General features: G+C 42.8%; 2 protein-coding genes across 4 annotated transcripts; one reads left to right on the top strand and one right to left on the bottom strand.

Annotated features, from left to right (window-relative positions):
* Positions 1-6,820: 6,820 nt before the first annotated feature.
* Positions 6,821-9,427, bottom strand: LOC135485075 (FMRFamide receptor-like). Its single transcript, XM_064766804.1, has one exon. It carries the CDS (start codon positions 8,753-8,755, stop codon positions 7,712-7,714), a length of 1,044 nt encoding a protein of 347 aa, XP_064622874.1. The 5' UTR covers positions 8,756-9,427; the 3' UTR covers positions 6,821-7,711.
* Positions 9,428-11,658: 2,231 nt separating this feature from the next.
* Positions 11,659-17,626, top strand: LOC135484710 (protein-cysteine N-palmitoyltransferase HHAT-like). Of its 3 annotated transcripts, none has more exons than XM_064766355.1 (10): positions 11,659-12,143; positions 12,629-12,924; positions 13,589-13,668; positions 13,840-13,953; positions 14,245-14,439; positions 14,724-14,957; positions 15,406-15,725; positions 15,981-16,218; positions 16,437-16,581; positions 16,895-17,626. In XM_064766355.1, exons 2-10 carry the CDS (start codon positions 12,681-12,683, stop codon positions 17,002-17,004), a joined length of 1,680 nt encoding a protein of 559 aa, XP_064622425.1. In that variant the 5' UTR covers positions 11,659-12,143; positions 12,629-12,680; the 3' UTR covers positions 17,005-17,626. The 3 variants fall into 3 exon arrangements, with proteins under 3 accessions (XP_064622425.1, XP_064622424.1, XP_064622427.1); XM_064766354.1 differs by lacking the exon at positions 11,659-12,143 and adding an exon at positions 12,218-12,309; XM_064766357.1 differs by lacking the exon at positions 11,659-12,143 and adding an exon at positions 12,239-12,296.
* Positions 17,627-22,385: the final 4,759 nt, after the last annotated feature.

Here is a 22,385-nt window from a genome sequence, read left to right as displayed (position 1 = left end):
GGGTTGGGAGTCCGGTCGATCAATCCTGCTACTCTGTAGGTTTACTCCGCAATCATCAGAGAGCTGGAATCATTCGGACAGAAACCCGTCGGAAAACGCTTTGAAGGCGGAGAAGAATATAAAGTATGTCAGCCAATCGGCAGCAAAACCCTTGACATCACTGAGAAAAATCTCCCATAAAAATCCAGATCAGATTCAGAGTCGAGATACTTTTAAACCAAGAATTTCTTCACACGAAATTCTTGTATATCGACGTTCGATCGCACACCAGTATGCAACCGGAAATCGGTAATTGCTATATATACTAGTATTTCACCACAAAGCAATAGCGTCTGCAACCTCTTGCAAACAGGGCCTACAACATGACTCCTCCTTATACGCATGTTTCCATTAGGAAGTAAGTATGTATCGAGTGAAATGGCCTGATATTGTCAGTATGAGACGTCTTCAACGTAGAAGCTATAGCTATAGCAACATGAACCCGTACAAAATCGTTGTAATTTTACGAAATACGAAATACAACATCTTTTTAACACTCTCCAGCCGAGATTGTGCCGAGCTAGGGCCGCCACCAACTTCCGGTAAATACTACATGGCGGGATATATGTACCATACAACAGCTACAATGAGCCCCCCCCCCCCCCCCCCCCCCCCCACCACCACCACCACCACCCAACCACCACACACACACACACACCTGCACCTGATATTGCATTCTATTAGTGATCACAATACTTCTGTTTTTGTGTGTTGTTTTTCTTGGTTTTCTTTAAAGTCATTTACTATATTTCTGTAAACTTTGCATACTGCTAAGTTTCCACATTTTGTACTGGTTTAAGCTTTTGCTTTTTGTCTACACGATAGCCATTTTCCATATGTGTATCATTCTATTAACTGAATAAATCACCCCTTTTAAAAAAAACCTGGCCGGAAGTCCTTCATAGCGCACCTGAATCAGAAATGGTTAAAAATTATGTTTAATGGTTAACCCTTTCTGCTTCGTCGTGAGCACGACCAGACGCGTGTTCTTCAGAGCTTCAGGTCACTATGGACGAAACACAAATTCACGATGCCCGAAACAAACAGCGTTAACTTGGTAGTTATATGAAGTAGATGTAGATGCAAGTATCGGTAAACAATTTGATGGAGCAAAGATCTTCGGCTGATGATTTTACAAAACGCGTTGCATTTCCACTAGTCAGAACTACAGGCAAACATATTTCTTAACGTCATCATGAACCTCCGCCCCGTCGCGCAGTAGATAAAGAAATTAACAGCACTGTTAAGCTTGCTAAAAAAATATGTAATGTTAAGAGCTACGTGAAATACGGATATGTCAACATATTCACGGACGTCCGTAAATGTTACTAAAGCACCTAATATCTGCATAAGCGCACCTGGTGTCTCCAATATGAAAAAGACCACAACGACCGCCATTACTCTTTTCGTCCCCGATTTGATGTCTTTGTGGCGTTGTACTGTGTTTTTGCCCGAGAGGTGCGCCTTTGTCGCTTTCCTTAGGCTGGTAATGATGGAGTAAGTAACAAAGCTTAGAATGACAAAAGGTAACAGCGAGGTTATGATGATGTGGAGGCTTACCACGTAAATCGCAACATAATAGTAGTTCAACATAAGATCCGAACGTAACGTTTTGGGAACTCTTCTTCCCAAACAAGGATCAAACGGATGGGCAACCTTGGCTTGGAGAACATCTGGACTAGCATAAACAAGGCTCCCAACAAATACAGAAATACACGCGGTGCAAGCGTTCCTTTTGGTACAAATGGCTGCCGCTCGAAGCGGTTTGCAGACAGCAATAAAACGCTCCAGTGAGACGTAGACGATAATATAGACGGATGCTGTCTTTGCAGCTGTCAACAGGGTTCTTAGGTAACGGTATGATAGCTCCTTGAACTCGTAAAACGTTATAAAAAGACCGGTATACTCGATTAAAGCAGGCAGGGAGGCGGTGACCATCGACACAAGTAAAACCATGCTATCTGCAACAGAAAGAGCTTGCAGAAGCACAGACGTCGACGTGTAGGGTCTCTCGTACGCCAGTACGATACAGATTAGAATATTCAAAGGCAAGCCGAATGAAGATACAATAGAGGATAAAAGCCCATCGCCGAGAAAATAAATCCAATCCCTTAAGGTTTCTAGATCATATGTTTTGTACACGCACTCTAACTTGCCTTCGTCAGTATACAAGTCCGCAATATTTGTGACGCTCTCCATGACTGCTGAAATCGTGTTCTAAGGCCTTCTTTGAGACTAATAGCTCTGTAGGTCTTCTCGTAAAAGGTGGTATTTGTCACAGTGAATCTTACATCCGATAGGTCATGTATAACGTGGTAAAATATCAAGTTGCAACACCAAACATGTATGTACAGTGAAAAGGATCATTCGACAGGATACAATTAAAACATGGTTACGAGTACGGACAGTAATACGGATGCGGCTTACTGCATGATTCGTGCTATCCTTATGGTAGAAAACTGACTTTCTATGAGTGTCCATCAATTAAACGGAGGTTGGTTCTAACTCTGCTCTAATATATTGTGATCGTGTCGAAACTTCCTCCTAAGTGTTGGCGAACAGGCTTTGAAAATCGACGTTGGTGGTCGGTGTATCTATCCAATGATGATGAGAAACCTGCGTTCAAAAATCAACCTACGTGTACTGGTATTGTCCAATTCATAAGTGGTTGGCAGAGGGCATCTAAAATGGCGAGGAAAATGCGAGTTGCCTCTTGCAAATCACTCGATGTTCTTCATACGTGGTCCAATTGTGAAAGGAAAGTTTTTAGATATTTCAGTCTGAAAGAATGCACCTTGTTCAAACGCTGTGTTTTTCGTGTGAACACACCAACATTTGGAGCGTCGTTTTCTGTCTAGTGAAGTGGACTATGAGGGCTTTGTTTGTGCGATGGTGAATAAATAAGTTTTGTGTGGAATCGTTATGCAGCTGGATAAAAACTTGATGACACAAACTGCCGCTGGCTAATTATGTACATTTGTAATTTGAACTGCTATCATAGTGAGTCCTGGTTAGTTATCACTGAGAGAAAAAATGCGACGAATATAAATATCATAAACAATCCCTTCGGTGGAACTCGATGGTGGTCTGAGAAGACTCTACTTAGTTCAAAGATGAACTCATAGGCCCATAGTGTATGCCTTCAAAAACAATAAGGACGTTTTTTCGGCACCAAAAAAACTGCATAAGCGCACCTGGTGTCTCCAATATGAAAAAGACCACAACGACCGCCATTACTCTTTTCGTCCCCGATTTGATGTCTTTGTGGCGTTGTACTGTGTTTTTGCCCGAGAGGTGCGCCTTTGTCGCTTTCCTTAGGCTGGTAATGATGGAGTAAGTAACAAAGCTTAGAATGACAAAAGGTAACAGCGAGGTTATGATGATGTGGAGGCTCACCACGTAAATCGCAACATAATAGTAGTTCAACATAAGATCCGAACGTGTCATTTTGGGAACTTTTCTTCCCAAACAAGGATCAAACGGATAGATCATCTCGGCTTGGAGAACATCTGGACTAGCATAAACAAGGGTCACAGCGAATACAGAAATACACGCGATGCAAGCGTCATTTACTATATTTCTGTAAGTTTGCATACTGCTAAGTTTCCACATTTTGTACTGGTTGAAGCCTTTTGCTTTTGTCAACAAGATAGCCATTTTCCATATGTGTATCATTCTATTAACTGAATAAATCACCCCTTTTAAAAAAAACCTGGCCGGAAGTCCTTCATTGCGCACCTGAATCAGAAATGGTTAAAAATTATGTTTTATGGTTAACCCCTTCTGCTTCATCGTGAGCACGACCAGACGCGTGTTCTTCAGAGCTTCAGGTCACTATGGACGAAACACAAATTCACGATGCCCGAAATAAACAGCGTTAACTTGGTAGTTATATGAGTAGATGTAGATGCAAGTATCGGTAAACAATTTGATGGAGCAAAGATCTTCGGCTGATGATTTTACAAAACGCGTTGCATTTCCACTAGTCAGAACTACAGGCAAACATATGTCTTAACGTCATCATGAACCTCCGCCCCGTCGCGCAGTAGATAAAGAAATTAACAGCACTGTTAAGCTTGCTAAGAAAATATGTAATGTTAAGAGCTATGTAATATACGGGTATGGCAATATATTCACGGACGTCCGTAAATGTTACTAAAGCACCTAATATCTGCATAAGCGCACCTGGTGTCTCCAATATGAAAAAGACCACAACGACCGCCATTACTCTTTTCGTCCCCGATTTGATGTCTTTGTGGCGTCGTACTGTGTTTTTGCCCGAGAGGTGCGCCTTTGTCGCTTTCCTTAGGCTGGTAATGATGGAGTAAGTAACAAAGCTTAGAATGACAAAAGGTAACAGCGAGGTTATGATGATGTGGAGGCTCACCACGTAAATCAAAACATAATAGTAGTTCAACATAAGATCCGAACGTGTCATTTTGGGAACTTTTCTTCCCAAACAAGGATCAAACGGATAGATCATCTCGGCTTGGAGAACATCTGGACTAGCATAAACAAGGGTCACAGCGAATACAGAAATACACGCGATGCAAGCGTTCCTTTTGGTACAAATGGCTGCCGCTCGAAGCGGTTTGCAGACAGCAATAAAACGCTCCAGTGAGACGCAGACGATAATACAGACGGATGCTGTCTTTGAAGCTGTTAACAGGGTTCTTAGGTAACGGTATGATAGCTCCTTGAACTCGTAAAACGTTATATAAAGACTGGTATACTCTATTAAAGAAGGCAGGGAGGAGGTGACCATTGACATAAGTAAAACCATGCTATCTACAACAGCAAGAGCCTGCAGAAGCACAGACGTCGACGTGTAGGGTCTCTCGTACGCCAGTACGATACAGATTAGAATATTCAAAGGCAAGCCGAATGAAGATACAATAGTGGATAAAACTCCATCGCCGAGAAAATAAACCCAATCCCTTAAGGTTTCTAGATCATATGTTTTGTACACGCACTCTAACTTGCCTTCGTCAGTATACAAGTCCGCAATATTTGTGACGCTCTCCATGACTGCTGAAATCGTGTTCTAAGGCCTTCTTTGAGACTAATACTAGTAATAGCTCTGTAGGTCTTCTCGTAAAAGGTGGTATTTGTCACAGTGAATCTTACATCCGATAGGTCATGTATAACGTGGTAAAATATCAAGTTGCAACACCAAACATGTATGTACAGTGAAAAGGATCATTCGACAGGATACAATTAAAACATGGTTACGAGTACGGACAGTAATACGGATGCGGCTTACTGCATGATTCGTGCAATCCTTATGGTAGAAAAATGACTTTCTTATATGAGTGTCCATCAATTAAACGGAGGTTGGTTCTAACTCTGCTCTAATATATTATGATCGTGTCGAAACTTCCTCCTAAGTGTTGGCGAACAGGCTTTGAAAATCGTCGTTGGTGGTCGGTGTATCTATCCAATGATGATGAGAAACATGCGTTCAAAAATCAACCTACATGTACCGTAATTGTCCAATTCATAAGTGGTTGGCAGAGGGCATCTAAAATGGCGAGGAAAATGCGAGTTGCCTCTTGCAAATCACTCGATGTTCTTCATACGTGGTCCAATTGTGAAAGGAAAGTTTTTAGATATTTCAGTCTGAAAGAATGCACCTTGTTCAAACGCTGTGTTTTTCGTGTGAACACACCAACATTTGGAGCGTCGTTTTCTGTCTAGTGAAGTGGACTATGAGGGCTTTGTTTGTGCGATGGTGAATAAATAAGTTTTGTGTGGAATCGTTATGCAGCTGGATAAAAACTTGATGACACAAACTGCCGCTGGCTAATTATGTACATTTGTAATTTGAACTGCTATCATAGTGAGTCCTGGTTAGTTATCACTGAGAGAAAAAATGCGACGAATATAAATATCATAAACAATCCCTTCGGTGGAACTCGATGGTGGTCTGAGAAGACTCTACTTAGTTCAAAGATGAACTCATAGGCCCATAGTCTATGCCTTCAAAAACAATAAGGACGTTTTTTCGGCACCAAAAAAAAACAGATAAACTGTGACAATGGGGAGTGAGGGAGATCGAATATCAACCAAAGTATTATTAATATGATAACCTATAGGTGACAAAAGTACTCTGTTGAAGCAAGAATTAATAAGGACTGGTCTTTATTAATTCTAGGTAGAAGTGATGATATAAATAAATGAAGGGGAATATACTTATGGCTATATGAGGGGTGCTTTTTTCAAGAAAAAAACAAAATTGTGAGATGACATTAGGCTATATTTCTTTCCCAAACGACAAAGCCATTGCAATTGTTATTCGTAGTTCCTATAGCTCTTCTATTATATAGAGGATGTGAATATGTCGTTTGGGAAAAAATATTCGCTGGCGGGTAAAGGATTTTTTATATACTGCAAACGATTTTGCCAAACTACTTCATTTATCGGGTGCCGCGTACCGAATCTGTTATTCATGATTACTGCATGCTCATACATAGAAAAATTGGCCCCTTTGTGTGCGAAATATCATGATACATCATACGCTTTCAAAATACATGCACATGTAACATGAAAAATCAAATCAATGAGATCTTGACTTTCATAGTGGAAAAATTATCATACTCCTGTCAATTCTACAGCGACTTATATGCCCAATTTGGAGACTTTCCAGTATCCGGATATTCATATCTTAGTTTGCTTCAGACTGCCCGGGAAAGAGTTCTTACTGAGTTATGAGCTAAACGGGGACTTCTCTTGTGGCATCTGATTTTCTCAGGGTAACGCTCACTAGACCGGCCTGGCCACGACCAACTATATACATGAGGTACTACAGCGGATCGGGCAAACGCTCACTTATATCTATCCCGTAGATATATCCGGCACTTCGATGCGACGGACCCGAATCGCTGGTTTGCTTCAAGATCGCACCGCCTTCCAGACCCAACCATGCACCGCATACACTGAGCCGGTGTGCTTTCTGCCACCGCCGGACAATATTTTGAATTCGGAAAGAAACTGCCACAAGGGTAGTACCAAGTACGGTTTCCTTCAGCTCTTGTGCAGTTTGAATATCTAATATCGATAAACTTTGAACTCCCTGTGACGTCATATGTAGCGTTACTCACGGCATGAGGCGTTTCGAACAGAAGTCCGTGTGGTGCTTTTGTATCATACATTCTAAACGGCGCCTCGAAAATGTATTTTTTATTCTTCCATATGGTAGCCTCTATTTGCACTATACTTCTGTATCTGTGTTGTTTTTCTTGGTTTTCTTTAAAGTCATTTACTATATTTCTGTAAGTTTGCATACTGCTAAGTTTCCACATTTTGTACTGGTTGAAGCCTTTTGCTTTTGTCAACAAGATAGTCATTTTCCATATGTGTATCATTCTATTAACTGAATAAATCACCCCTTTTAAAAAAAACCTGGCCGGAAGTCCTTCATAGCGCACCTGAATCAGAAATGGTTAAAAATTATGTTTTATGGTTAACCCTTTCTGCTTCATCGTGAGCACGAGCAGACGCGTGTTCTTCAGAGCTTCAGGTCACTATGGACGAAACACAAATTCACGATGCCCGAAACAAACAGCGTTAACTTGGTAGTTATATGAAGTAGATGTAGATGCAAGTATCGGTAATTAATGTGATGGAGCAAAGATCTTCGGCTGATGATTTTACAAAACGCGTTGCATTTCCACTAGTCAGAACTACAGGCAAACATATGTCTTAACGTCATCATGAACCTCCGCCCCGTCGCGCAGTATATAAAGAAATTAACAGCACTGTTAAGCTTGCTAAAAAAATATGTAATGTTAAGAGCTATGTAATATACGGGTATGGTAATATATTCACGGACGTCCGTAAATGTTACTAAAGCACCTAATATCTGCATAAGCGCACCTGGTGTCTCCAATATGAAAAAGACCACAACGACCGCCATTACTCTTTTCGTCCCCGATTTGATGTCTTTGTGGCGTTGTACTGTGTTTTTGCCCGAGAGGTGCGCCTTTGTCGCTTTCCTTAGGCTGGTAATGATGGAGTAAGTAACAAAGCTTAGAATGACAAAAGGTAACAGCGAGGTTATGATGATGTGGAGGCTCACCACGTAAATCAAGACATAATAATAGTTCAACATAAGATCCGAACGTGTCATTTTGGGAACTTTTCTCCCCAAACAAGGATCAAACGGATAGATCATCTCGGCTTGGAGAACATCTGGACTAGCATAAACAAGGGTCACAGCGAATACAGAAATACACGCGATGCAAGCGTTCCTTTTGGTACAAATGGCTGCCGCTCGAAGCGGTTTGCAGACAGCAATAAAACGCTCCAGTGAGACGCAGACGATAATACAGACGGATGCTGTCTTTGAAGCTGTTAACAGGGTTCTTAGGTAACGGTATGATAGCTCCTTGAACTCGTAAAACGTTATATAAAGACTGGTATACTCTATTAAAGAAGGCAGGGAGGAGGTGACCATCGACATAAGTAAAACCATGCTATCTACAACAGCAAGAGCCTGCAGAAGCACAGACGTCGACGTGTAGGGTCTCTCGTACGCCAGTACGATACAGATTAGAATATTCAAAGGCAAGCCGAATGAAGATACAATAGTGGATAAAACTCCATCGCCGAGAAAATAAACCCAATCCCTTAAGGTTTCTAGATCATATGTTTTGTACACGCACTCTAACTTGCCTTCGTCAGTATACAAGTCCGCAATATTTGTGACGCTCTCCATGACTGCTGAAATCGTGTTCTAAGGCCTTCTTTGAGACTAATAGCTCTGTAGGTCTTCTCGTAAAAGGTGGTATTTGTCACAGTGAATCTTACATCCGATAGGTCATGTATAACGTGGTAAAATATCAAGTTGCAACACCAAACATGTATGTACAGTGAAAAGGATCATTCGACAGGATACAATTAAAACATGGTTACGAGTACGGACAGTAATACGGATGCGGCTTACTGCATGATTCGTGCAATCCTTATGGTAGAAAAATGACTTTCTTATATGAGTGTCCATCAATTAAACGGAGGTTGGTTCTAACTCTGCTCTAATATATTATGATCGTGTCGAAACTTCCTCCTAAGTGTTGGCGAACAGGCTTTGAAAATCGTCGTTGGTGGTCGGTGTATCTATCCAATGATGATGAGAAACATGCGTTCAAAAATCAACCTACATGTACCGTAATTGTCCAATTCATAAGTGGTTGGCAGAGGGCATCTAAAATGGCGAGGAAAATGCGAGTTGCCTCTTGCAAATCACTCGATGTTCTTCATACGTGGTCCAATTGTGAAAGGAAAGTTTTTAGATATTTCAGTCTGAAAGAATGCACCTTGTTCAAACGCTGTGTTTTTCGTGTGAACACACCAACATTTGGAGCGTCGTTTTCTGTCTAGTGAAGTGGACTATGAGGGCTTTGTTTGTGTGATGGTGAATAAATAAGTTTTGTGTGGAATCATTATGCAGTTGGATAAAAACTTGATGACACAAACTGCCGCTGGCTAATCATGTAATTTGAACTGCCATCATAGTGAGTCCAGGTTAGTTATCACTGAGAGAAAAAATGCGACGAATATAAATATCATATACAAGCCCTTCGGTGGAACTTGATGGTGGTCTGAGAAGACTCTACTTAGTTCAAAGATGAACTCATAGGCCCATAGTGTATGCCTTCAAAAACAATAAGGACGTTTTTTCGGCACCAAAAAAACCCAGATAAACTGTGACAATGGGGAGAGAGGGAGATCGAATATTAACCAAAGTATTATTAATATGATAACCTATAGGTGACAAAAGTACTCTGTTGAAGCAAGAATTAATAAGGACTGGGCCCGGTTTCATAAGGAATCTTAAGTGCGTTTTGATGACTTAAGTCTAAGAATTTCCTAAGTTTTTGCTTTAGTCGATTCACAAAGAATCTCAATTCACCTAGCGCACTTAAGTATGGCAAAAACTTAAGTAGGGTAGCTACCCTACTTAAGTGAGAAAAAAACAAAATGGCGCTCCGCAGACGACACAATCGAGCTGCAGAACGATATCTTAGAGAGCGCGGTCCCGAGAGAATTGTTATAGATCGCTTGAACCCTTTAGAGAAATATTCACCCAAAGTTGTAAAGGACCGATTTCGGTTCGGACACCATTATGGCCTTTGCCACCCTGTTTGGCCCGGTCTTGGAGCGGAGAGCAAAGAGGAGAAGTTAGCTGCTCATTGGGAAGCATGTTTGATTGATTGTCAAATTCAGTTGGTTTCCAATTTTGACATTTTTGCCTTCCAATAGGCAGTTTTCAAATTGACCAACTCAATTTGACGATAATAACATAATATCCTGATCTGTTTTACAGTATGACTTGTCTCAGTGAAACTGACTAGTATAGCTCCTGACTGATTTACAGTAACCTTTCAACAGGGCTTCAGTGGTGCCGCCATCTTGGATCAACGAAAGTTGGTCTGAGAGAGGGCCAACTATCCCGTCCACAAAGTCAAAGGCCACTTCGAAAACCTTCAAAAAAGCCCGTCCACTCATTGATCAGAATCACCCATCAAAATTTTTTTTTTCTTCTTTTTTTCTTTCGCTGACCCATTAAAAAGATTATAATGCATAATATACTGCAATTTCTTTCTAAATATATTGAAAGACAAAGAAATGCCAGCCCACCAAACTTAGAGGGCCGCTGTCCACACTTTCATCCACACTTTCGTCCACAGTTAACACCTACCCAAAGGAAATCTCTCCCCAGGTAAATTGCTGTGCATTGACGTTTACGATTCGCGTGCAAAAATTTCACCCGGGGGCGGAGGTTTTCTGGTTCCGGGTCGAATTTTTTTCGTTGACGGTATACACACACTCTCTAACCATATTGCTCGCTCAAGAGCTCCCTAATAATGAGGAAGGCTCAGGCCTTAATAGGGAGCTCTTCGTTAATAGGGCTGGTGAGCGAGAAGACTCGGGTGGTGGTGGGGGGTATATAGGGGGGTATATAGTTAGGATGATGCCATCATGGCAGTTGACCGAAGAAGCAGTTGGCTAGCACACAATGTCAATGATGGCGAGTAGTTGGTGGTTGGGAGAGGGGGGGATATAGTTAGGATGATGCCATCATGGCAGTTGACCCAATAGACGCTGTCGCAGTATAGAAAATAGGTGGGGAGAATGTGGGAAACTAAACACAACAGGAGAAGGTAGATATTTTTTCCCGGAGATATTAGCATAATGATCCCAAGACCCAAGTGTAAGATTTGAATTCAAAAAGACATTAGCTGACCCCCTGTCCTGAATAGTTTGAGGTCTCACTAGCCAGTGGTGAGCAGGTGTTAATCTTGAAGTTAAGTGAAAGGCGTGGAGGTGACATTTTTCAAATTTGCGTTATACAGGGTGTCTCATGCATTGTGCTACATCAGTCTATGCATGACTGTATGTCTAGACGACGTTGAAACTTGATCAGATGTATTCTACAAGAGACAAGCTATTCAGAAATGTATAGGTTTGTGTGAGAGTAAGGTACTGCAAAGTCTACAGCCGCTGGAACAGGGGTATGCATGAAATGACGTCGCGTCATTTTTGAAGGCAGGTAGGCCTGGCCTCCGCACCGGCTAATGAGACCTGAGGGTAGCACGCGCGTTTGAGTTAGTGCGCATGCGCTTTCTACGGAAAATTAAAATGGCCAGTGTTGTGGACGAGTGGTTTCAGGTTTCACGGTAGGATTTTGACATGGAAACGGGGAAATAGACATTGAGACCAATGTACTTTCAAGATTATTGCATTATAAATGGGACCAGACCGTCGACATCTTACCACACCCCATGATATTGACGAAATCGTCGTCGAAACGGGCAGCCCCGGACCGATCATGTTGGTGCGCATGCGTACTACGGAAAAGTTAGCAGACGGAAAATCTTTTGCGGAATTTTGCCAGTTCAAAGCACGATTTCTTCGCGGAAAGAGAAACATAATCTCTGGCAGCGATGCAGATTGTTGTTAAATGCATTGTGATTCGCTCCAGGGTGTCGTCGCACTTTGATTCGGCCCTGTTTTGACGAAATCTCCAACCGAACAGCGGCTACTCTGCGTAAACATCATCGCGTTCCGCTGAATTGTTTTGGAAAAAGAAAATTTCTCCCCAGGTAAATTGCTGTGCATTGGCGTATACGATTCGCGTGCAAAAATGTCACCTGGGCGTGGAGGTTTTCTGGTTCCGGGTCAAGTTTTTTTCGTTGATGGTATACACGCACTCTCTAACCATTAAGCTCGCTCAAGAGCTCCCTAACACTAAACAAGTAGGGAAATAATGTAAACATACTCTTCTGTATGTCATGTATGTTGTTAGTCGACTGTAGGCCTACTGTAGTCACATTCATACTTCACTGTACTAACTAGGGGTGCTTTGCAGTGTTTGTGTATGTGACCCATCATCATCAGACATCAGGTTCATGTTGTCCTAACCTTGGCCAGAGCACATAAAGCTGTAGTGTAAGAGCTAGGCCCAAGCACCCTCGGAAGGTGGTACGCTCGCAGCACAGCCAGAGCCTCGGCCTGCACCAGGACTAAACGGGTCACAAGTGTGGTTATTAAATGGTAATCTTAGAAAATTGTCCATCTCTGCTTTTAGGCTTAGGAGCCCAAAAATATACATTGTACCAGTGCAGAGGTCCCAAGAGACAATGGAGAAAAAACACACGAGACGTTCTGATAAATCCACGTGCGTGACTTCTAAAGGTGGTACATTATTGTCATGTGAGACTGCCTCAACAATGACATCAGCGGTCAAAGAAGCTGAGGACAATGCCTCCAAGATGTTCATCCGATCGGCGGTGCCACTCCCACAATGTGAAATTTGCTTCTACTTCATTGTTTGGGGCATCATGGCAGGCTTGATGGTCATTTATTGTGTAGTTTTTAGTTGGGGTAAGTCGAATGTTGTTTAGTATCTCTTTGGGCTCAAAATTGCTGAAGGTACTGTAAACCTTCCTTGGCTTATTCACCTGTCCAACTGTAATTTAAAACTTGTCGCATCTCGGAGCTTCTATTAAACTACTTTTATTAATCACTTTTCAATACCGGCACACGCTTTTCGTCTCTCTCGACAACCACCCCTAATTTCCGGCACCAGTTCCACCCCGGCCGTGGGTGAACCGTACTGCCGAAGACAGGATGGGGAACTGCCCTGGCCAACGTCGCCCCATCACTGCTTACCGGGGGAACATAAGCCAGGTCACTACAGTACTGCAAGTTCAGTTGAGAAAAGGGCACTTTTGCAAATTTTGTGAAAAAGGATCATACATAAAATGTAAAAGGCTGCCTGAGCAAAGGCTGTGCCATTGACAGAACCATTTCACTATGTTAGAGTAGACTGATATCCAGTCTGACCTGTGATGACGAATGCTGCAGTAGCCTGAATTACCAGTCTGATGTACAAATTTTGCATTAAACATAATGCATGACGTTACATCATTGAGCTCACAATTTTCATGATTGAAGAAAGATTGTGCCTTCGATTTTGTGCCTTCTGGTTTTGTGCCTGAAACATCAAGGAAGGTTAAATCTCAAATATTTTTTATTCTTCTTTCAGAGTATCAATGGGAAATGTGGCCTAAATCCATTTTCCGCCGCAGTGACTTTGCCCATGGCTGGGTGGATGGACAACTCCAGGTTTGTTAGGCGAGATCTGTTCATGTTTATGATTGTTTAAATGTTGGCTATGTGGTCCTCAGGGAAATAAGGAATAAGGTTGGCCGTAGTGCAAAAATTTCACAAGCCACTGTGATGAAACTTGGCATGACTTATATTTTATGTCAGAGTACACATCACTTAATTTTTCAGGATGTGTCAGAGTTTGAGTGGAATTTCTGGTTTAGGCTTTGGTCACCATGTCTGATTCTCTGGGTTGTCGGCCATTCTGTGATCTCTGCAATAGCAAGCAAGTTTCTTACAAAGGTAAGTGTAATTTTTCATGTTCTTTGGATTATAAGGAATCCAAGGATAGGGACCTATGGGCTATGACCTATAACCTGTGTTATAGACAAATCCCACATTGATAAATTTTAACACCCAAGTGCACTTTTTTGCCAATTTTGCACAGTCAGCATGTAAAGTAGCTAAGATAGGTTCACCTGAGGAAATTATCTCTTATCTCATTGAGAAATTGGCCTCTTTTATGCATTGCATCGCTTGTCTAAAATATACTGCATTTTAACCAACAGAAGACAAATCTTGCTTATTTTTCAGTACAAATTGCATATCTGGACTATTTACGCCATGAGTGCTGTGACGTATGTACTTGGGTTCAAATCAATGCTTATCCTCCTGCTCCACTGTATCATCGCCTACTTTTCCTCCATAACAGGGTTACCAGCAGTAGTCTGGGCAACCATCGTGCTACTTATATCAACGCTCAATATGAACACAACTACAGAACATTTTGTAAGTACTCGTTTCACTCTCTTCATCCATCCTTGCTACCACTGAAATAAAAATATAATCCATGCTTGCTCTTTCAGAAATGAAGATGAAATCCATGCTTTCTCTTTCTGAAATTAAGATGAAATCCATGCTTGCTATCACTAAAATAAAGATGTATTCCACATTTGCTCTTACTGAAATAATGACGTAATCAGGTTGTACTGATTTTTGTGGATAGATTACCATCCATAAACAATTCACAAAATTACATTCTACTTTAATTTTTGTATTTCACTTAATTTCAGAAAACATTCTTCCCCGATGATGCCCGCTCAGGTAACGCATCATTTGTCCGCTTTCATCTTCTGTTGTTCTCAACGGCCATGTTCGATATGAGGCTAGCAAGTTTCTGTCTCGAGCGCTGCAACAAGAAAGATGGAGATTCTGGCTATAGCTTTATAGATATGTTAGCCTATGTATTTTACCTTCCACTGATGTACACTGGACCAATCCTCACGTATGAAAAATTCAGAATGCAGGTGAGTTTAAAGGGGTATGCCATTCATATTTCATGGTGGCTCAAGAAAATAAAAATGCAGCTATATCTTAGGGGCAAAAAAAATCAGAGTGAGTTGAGAATATGTCTGCTCTAGACATGGTGTGACTGCGAGCTGATGTCAGCAGGATCTGTTCACTGCATTGGTTTGTTGTGGATAGAGTTGGGACAGTCTGTTAGGGATGTGACGTCTCAGCATGATGTGACGTGGTTGTGCCGTCATTAGGATGTGACGTGTCTTCCCGCCAATCTGTGTAGATAATACAGTACCTCTGGTTGTTTGTAGGTGCTGCACATGGTCGCTGAATATAGTCTATTTATGCATTAACGGAGGCCTTGGTCACGAAACTTTGTGACTGATTCAAAATTATTCATAGAACTTATAAAACTCATGACAACTCTCAATCAAGTTTTTCCAATTTCAATTCCAGGTGTCATCCTTTCGACCATGGACAAAAGAAGATGTCATCAACATCACCAAGAAATTCATCCAACAGGTCGTCTACATCGTCCTTATCGAGTATCACCTTCACTACTTCTACTATAGTTCCATGTCGCATAACTTCGCCTTCCTACAGAAAATAAGCAGCGGTGAAACAGTGGTGCTGCTTTATTGTAAAGTCATGTTCTTCTACCTGAAGTACCTACCATTATTTGGCGTGCCGTCATTGTTTGCGAGTTTGGATCAGATCCAGACCCCAAAGGGACCAGCTTGTGTATCCAGAATCAGTAACTTCTCAGAAGTATGGAAGTGAGTAATATTTGAATTTATTAGAGCCCCTGACTAACAAAGCGTTCTGCACTTGTGACATAGCAGTTGCAGGTTAAATAAATCTCGGACCAAATATTATATGTGCCAGAGACTTGGCATCAATTCTGTCTGAGTTCTGACTTCATTTTCACCATCGTGACATACAATGTAGTTACTGTACTGTTTTTTGCTTGAGTGGATGTAAAATAGCGTTTGTGATAGTCGTCATGGATTCTAGATGTATCATCTTTTCAGAACCTTTGATCGTGGTTTCTATAGTTTCATCACGCAACACATCTACATTCCCTTGGGTGGATCGAGGATGGGAACTGGGAAACAGCTGCTTGCAGTGTCAGCATGTTTTGGATACATCTATATATGGCACGGGACGGAGTATCATCTTTTTATTTGGGCGGTAGTGAATTATGCAGGAGTGCTACTGGAGATCATGGGGAGGAGTGTCTCTAATTTTCAAAGCATCAGAAAAATTGAGGTGAGTGATTTTTCTTTTTCAACATTCTCTCTGCACTTGGTACAGTCATTCTCAAAGGAGTTTTTCCTACATGTATAGTGCGGAATGTGCATTTCTGTGTGCTACTATTTACCTGTTGACTCCCGACTTCACCATCATGCTAAGGCCAGAGGAAGAATCCTTTCTAATGACTTGAAATACATGTATAAATTCTAATTCACCTTCTCTTCTGATTTAAGGCCCGATATCTTTCCAATCAGATGTCGCGGCGGCTGATGAGCCTTGCTTGTATACCTTCATTATGTATGTCTCTCCTGGGCGTCATATACTTCTTCGATGGTGAGGTCATTGGGAACGTATTCTTCAGAAAAATTGTCAAAGAAGGTGGGTGCAGAAAGTGTACAGTTTTGCTTAAAATGACATTTTATTAAACTCACAAAAAAAAACATTTCATAGGACATACATGTACATTTTTCAGTTCCCTGGATTAAAGAGAGATGTGTCTTGATAAGAGTGATCAAAATGCCGAGAAATGACCAAACACTCTGTCCTTGTAGAGAAGGTGTCCTCCTTTAAAACAGAGGTGTCCGCTAGGGAGGGTCCACTCTGTCTGTAACCTGTGTAAACTTGTCCTGCTGCCCATAATGTTTGCCAAAAAATGAACAATGCTTACCTCATACCTCATTCCCTTTTGCAGGACCATGGATGATGTATCTGACAATATTATTGACGCTCTACTGTGGATGTAACGCGTCATTCGAAGCATGGAACTGGGATATGGAAAAGGCAAAAAAGAAACAATCATAATTCAACTTTAATGTGGACGTGGATGTGCTCTTGTGATCAAGCATGTGAACTGACATTGTTGGTAAAGTGAAGATATTGCATGTTTGCAGAGTTTTAGAATAGAAATTGATACCTCACTGTGGGTTTTGAGAAATTGATACCTCACTGTATTGGTTGTCTCAAATTCTGCTCGGATGAAGTGGTCACTTCCTCCTAACCCTTGGCTATTAAGCTCCTTTAGATTAGCCTATATTTTAGCTCTACTCTCCCGGTGTTTGGTAAGACAACCAATAGGTCAAGTTTCATATCAGTTCCTTAAATCTTTGTCACTCTATGAGAAATCAAACATTATCAAATTGGTGCCACGAGTGTAAACCACGCAAATTCAGGAAATAGACAATTCCTTCTGACAGAGACCTTGTCAATCTACAATATACATTGAGGCCGAATGACTTTATTATCTTCATGCTACATAATGTATAGACAAAGGCATGAATGCTTAAGACTGTCAAGTTTTGCTCCTGATATTCTATATACATGTGCTATGTAGTTACTTCAACTTTGCATATCATCAATCTGTGAGGAATAATCTCTTTTAAGCTCTGTTATACAATCAACTTGTACAAGTATGTGCTCCTTTGTTGTGCAATTTTTAGATATAAAATGGTTTGATAAAAAATCGTCTTCATACCTATTGAATGTCTGTCAGGACTCCAGCTCTATCTAATACAAAATAATGTCTTGGTGGAGCCTCCTCCTATTCGGAGGAGACTCTTCCCATCTCATGCTGAGACAACTATTGTCTTTGAGGAGGCTTCTCTCTTTTAGAGGAAACTTCCCATATCAACCAGAGACAACTGTCTACAAGGAGTCTTCTTCCAGTCAGAGAAGACTCTTCCCATATCGACCTGAGACAACTGTCTACAAGGAGTCTTCTCCCAGTCAGAGGAGACTCTTTCCACATCGACCTGAGACAACTGTCTACAAGGAGTCTTCTCCCAGTCAGAGGAGACTCCCCACATCGACCTGAGACAACTGTCTACAAGGAGTCTTCTCCCAGTCAGAGGAGACTCTCCCCACATCGACCTGAGACAACTGTCTACAAGGAGTCTTCTCCCAGTCAGAGGAGACTCTCCCCACATCGACCTGAGACAACTGTCTACAAGGAGTCTTCTCCCAGTCAGAGGAGACTCTCCCCACATCGACCTGAGACAACTGTCTACAAGGAGTCTTCTCCCAGTCAGAGGAGACTCTTCCCACATCGACCTGAGATAACTGTCTACAAGGAGTATTCTCCCAGTCCGAGGAGACTCTTCCCACATCGACCTGAAACAACTGTCTTCAAGGAGTCTTCTCCCAGTCAGAGGAGAATCTTCCCACATCGACCTGAGACAACTGTTTTCAAGGAGTCAACTTGTGGCTGGTGTAACAGTAGGAATAGTCCCTTAGCTGTCTTTAATAACTTGAGACTGGTGCACAATGCATCAGGAGGTATCTCCGATTCGGGTAGCAGGAGGAATAGTCCCCTGTCTTTAACAACCTCACAACCTTGTGAAGGCAGAGGTTTCGCCCCTGTCCTATATATAACAGGAGGTACTGTATACAGTCCGCTGTCTTTCACAACCAGTCGCTGATGTAGCTGGAGGAATAGCTCCCTGTCTTTCACTACCCATGGCTTATATAGAAGGAAACTTATTCCCCTGTCTCCAGCAACCTGCGGCTGGTGACCGGGCGGAGAAGTCCCCTGTCTTTCACAACTTGTGGCTGGTGTAGACGGAGGAATAGTTCACAGTTGTTTAAAGCTCAATCGACTGTTCTTCACAACCTACAGCTGGTGAAGCCAGAGCTCTTTCATAACTTGCGGCTGGTAAAACAGGAGGAATCGTCTCCTGCCCCTCGCAACTCGTGGCTAATGTAGATTGAGAAGTATACCACTGTCTTCCACAGGCTGCGGCTGCTTGCGTAGGCGGATAATTCCTCTGTCTTTCACATTTTGCAGCTGGTGTAGCAGTAAGAGCAGTCCCCTGGCTGTCATTCATAACTTGCGGCTGGCGTACAATGATGCAGGTGGTATATAGACCCCTATCTTTCACTGTCTGCAGTAAGTGTAGCAGGACGAATAGTCCCTTGTCTTTCACAAATCAGTCGCCTGTCTCACGTACACCTGGTAAGGTCGGAGGTCTAGGCCCTGTCTTTCTTAGCTTACGGCTGGTGAAGCAGGAGGTATACAGCCCACTGTCTTTCACAACCAATTTCTTATTGAGCATGAGGTACATAGTCCTGAGCGTTCCACAACTCGTGGCTGATGAAGCAGGGTAGATATTCCTCAGTCTTCAGCAAACTTTGGCTGTTGGCGTAGGCGGAGAGGTCCTCTGTCTTTCATAAATCGTGGCTGGTGTAGAATGAGGAATGGTCCCTCGCTGTCTTTCACAACTTGTGGCTGGTGTCTTTCACCTGTATCTCACCATTTACGGCTGGTGACTCCAGAGGTCTATCTTAACTTGTGGCAGTTGTAGCTGAAGGTATATGTTCCACTGTCTTTCACAACCAGTTGCTGATTAAGCAGGAGGTATAGTCAGTTCCCTTTTATTCACCACTTGTGGCTGGTGTAGCGGGTGAAGTAGTCCCTGTCTTTCACAACATAGTGGCATGTCTCTCACAACCTACAAGTGGAAAATTTAGAGGTCTCCATAACTTGTGGTTTGTGTATCAGAAGGTACTTCGTCCATAGTCATTCACGACCAGTTGCTGATGTAGCAGGAGGTATAGTCCCCTGTCTTTAATGACTTGTGGCTGGTGTACAATGTAGCAGGAGGTATATAGACCCCTATCTTTCACAGTCTCCGATTCGTGTGGCAGGAGGAATAGTCCCCTGTCTTTTACGACTTAGTCTCCTGTTTCTCACAACCTTGTGAAGCCAGAGCCTTTATAGCTTGCGGCTGGTATAACAGGAGGTACTGTATACAGTCCGCTGTCTTTCACAACCAGTCGCTCATGTAGTTGGAGGAATAGCCCCCTGTCTTTCACCACTCATGGCTTATGTAGAAGGAGACTTATTCCGCTGTCTCCAGCAACCTGCGGCTGATGACCGGGCGAAGAAGTCCCCTGTCCTCCACAACTTGTGGCTAGTGCAGAAGGGGAAACAGTTCACAGTTATTCAAAGCTCAGTCGCCTGTTCTTCACAACCACAGGTGGTGAAGCCAGAGGTCGTTCTTAACTTGCGGCTGGTGCCTTTCCTTGTCTTTAACACCAGGAGAGTAGCGACTCTGGCATGTGCCTTGCTCCTCTCCCCTCTAGCTTCTCAAGTAGATTTTGCATGATCCTTTGGGTGACCTGGCCCATCAGAAGTTGTTCTTGGTCTTCCATTGCTGGGCCCAGAGGTGCGACTTCTGCTACCTTCGCCCCACGCAATTTCTCTATCTAAAAGTCTCTGCTTTGCCCATGACGGTGGCTCCTCCACTTGCAAGGACCAGCTCTCCTCCGCAATGGTCCGCACCTCGTCTGCAGGAGCTTTTACGAGGTCGCCGAGAGGTACCGCTCCCCCAGCCAACTTGTCCGCCCGCTCATTGAGTTTGATACCAGCGTGTCCTGCTGGGATGTACGCTATTTCAATCCTGGCCGGGATCTGCAGGATGATGGGGATCCATGTGCTCATTACCATCATATTCTGCAACCTGCAACCAAGCTCAGTGAGTCAGTAAGGATCAGTGAATGGTCCTGTTCATTGGTGTTCTGGGACACCCATTCCAGGGCATCCTGTAGCGCCTCTCCTGTAGCGGCTGGTACAACAGGAGGAATCGTCTCTTGCCTCTTACACCTCGTGGCTAATGCAGATTGAGAAGTATTCCACTGTCTTCCACAGGCTGCGGCTGCTTACGTAGGCGGGGAAGTCCTCTGTCTTTCACATTTTGCAGCTGGTGTAGCAGTAAGAACAATCCCCAGGCTGTCATTCATAACTTGCGACTGGCGTACAATGTAGCAGGTGGTATATAGACCCTTATCTTTCACTGTCTGCGGTTAGTCTAGCAGGAGGAATAGTCCCCTGTCTTTTACAAATTAGTCGTCCGTCTCACGTACACCTGGTAGTGTCGGAGGTCTAGGCCCTGTCTTTCTTAGCTTACGAAAGGTGAGCAGGAGGTATATAGACCACTGTCTTTCACAACCAGTTACTCAAGGAGCATGAGGTATAGTCCCGAGTCTTCCACAACTCGTGGTTGATGAAGCAGATCAGGTATTCCTCAGTCTTCAGCAACCTTTGGCTGTTGGCGTAGGCGGAGAAGTTATCTGTCTTTCACAACTTGTGGCTGGTGTAGAAGGAAGAATGGTCCCTCGCTGTCTTTCAAAACCTGTGGCTGGTGTCTTTCACCTGTCTCTCACCATATACGGCTGGTGACTCCAGAGGTCTATCATAACTTGTGGCAGTTGTAGCTAAAGGCATATTGTCCGCTGTCTTTTACAACCAGTTACTGATTACAGGAGCACTGTCATTCACCACTTGTGGCTGGTGTAGCAGGAGGAATAGCCCCTGTCTTTCACAACATACAGGCATGTCTCTCACAACCTACAGAAGGAAAATGTAGAGGTCTTCATAACTTGCGACTGGTGTATCAGGAGGTATTTCGTCTACAGTCTTTCACAACCAGTAACTGATGTAGCAGGAGGTATAGTCCCGTCTTTCAGAACTTGTGGCTGGTGTAGCAGGAAGAATAGTCCCCTGTCTTCACATTGCGGTCCCATGTCTTATGCTGCTAAGTCGCCTGCCCCTTCTTCGCTTTCCTTGAGGCTTGACAATGTGACGATGTAGCATTGGCAACTCAAGACCAGAAGTGACCATCTTTTTTTCAATGGGCCCTGTATCTGGGCGTGGCAGTGTCCTTTATAGTAGTTGCTGACATGTAGTTGTGACAATGTCTTTATCAGTGGTCGTGTATGTGACCACGAATGGGTCAGGTGGCGAGATTGTATGCATGTACATGTACCTATGACAGCAACAGGGTCTCCTTCAAATCAGCTGGTTGTGACAATGTCTCTATCGGTACATCCGGTAATAAAGGCTTTCGTTTTGTCTTCAAAATCAGTACGCCTTTGTAGGACACTCTATTTGTATCTGATCGAACAATGAAGCAATACGCTAGGTAGAGGCAAGCTTACCATCAATACCTGGTGGTGGCAATGGCTTTCTCGTAGTGAACATGTTCTGTATCTGCTGGTAGTGATAGGTATTGATCAGACAGCCTGTTGGTGACCATGGCTTCACATTGCATTCCACCATTGTCTTTATTAGTACAAATGGTTCTAGCACTTGGATGTAAAAGGCTTTATCAAACCAACCCATGTACAGTCGGTTACATAGAAGTATAAACATGAACACTGAAGCATCATTTTAACCATGTCACTGTGTA

This window comes from Lineus longissimus, chromosome 3, assembly GCF_910592395.1.
Source record: "Lineus longissimus chromosome 3, tnLinLong1.2, whole genome shotgun sequence".
NCBI lineage: Eukaryota > Metazoa > Nemertea > Pilidiophora > Heteronemertea > Lineidae > Lineus > Lineus longissimus.
This window is presented reverse-complemented; position numbering and strand designations above follow the sequence as displayed.

Coding starts and splice junctions, on each gene's coding strand:
- LOC135484710 (XM_064766354.1), top strand. Junction 15,726..15,980: donor AACTTCTCAGAAGTATGGAA/GTGAGTAATATT, acceptor TCATCTTTTCAG/AACCTTTGATCGTGGTTTCT. Junction 16,219..16,436: donor AAAGCATCAGAAAAATTGAG/GTGAGTGATTTT, acceptor TTCTGATTTAAG/GCCCGATATCTTTCCAATCA.
- LOC135485075 (XM_064766804.1), bottom strand. CDS start 8,755: ATGGAGAGCGTCACAAATATTGCGGACTTGTATACTGACGAAGGCAAG.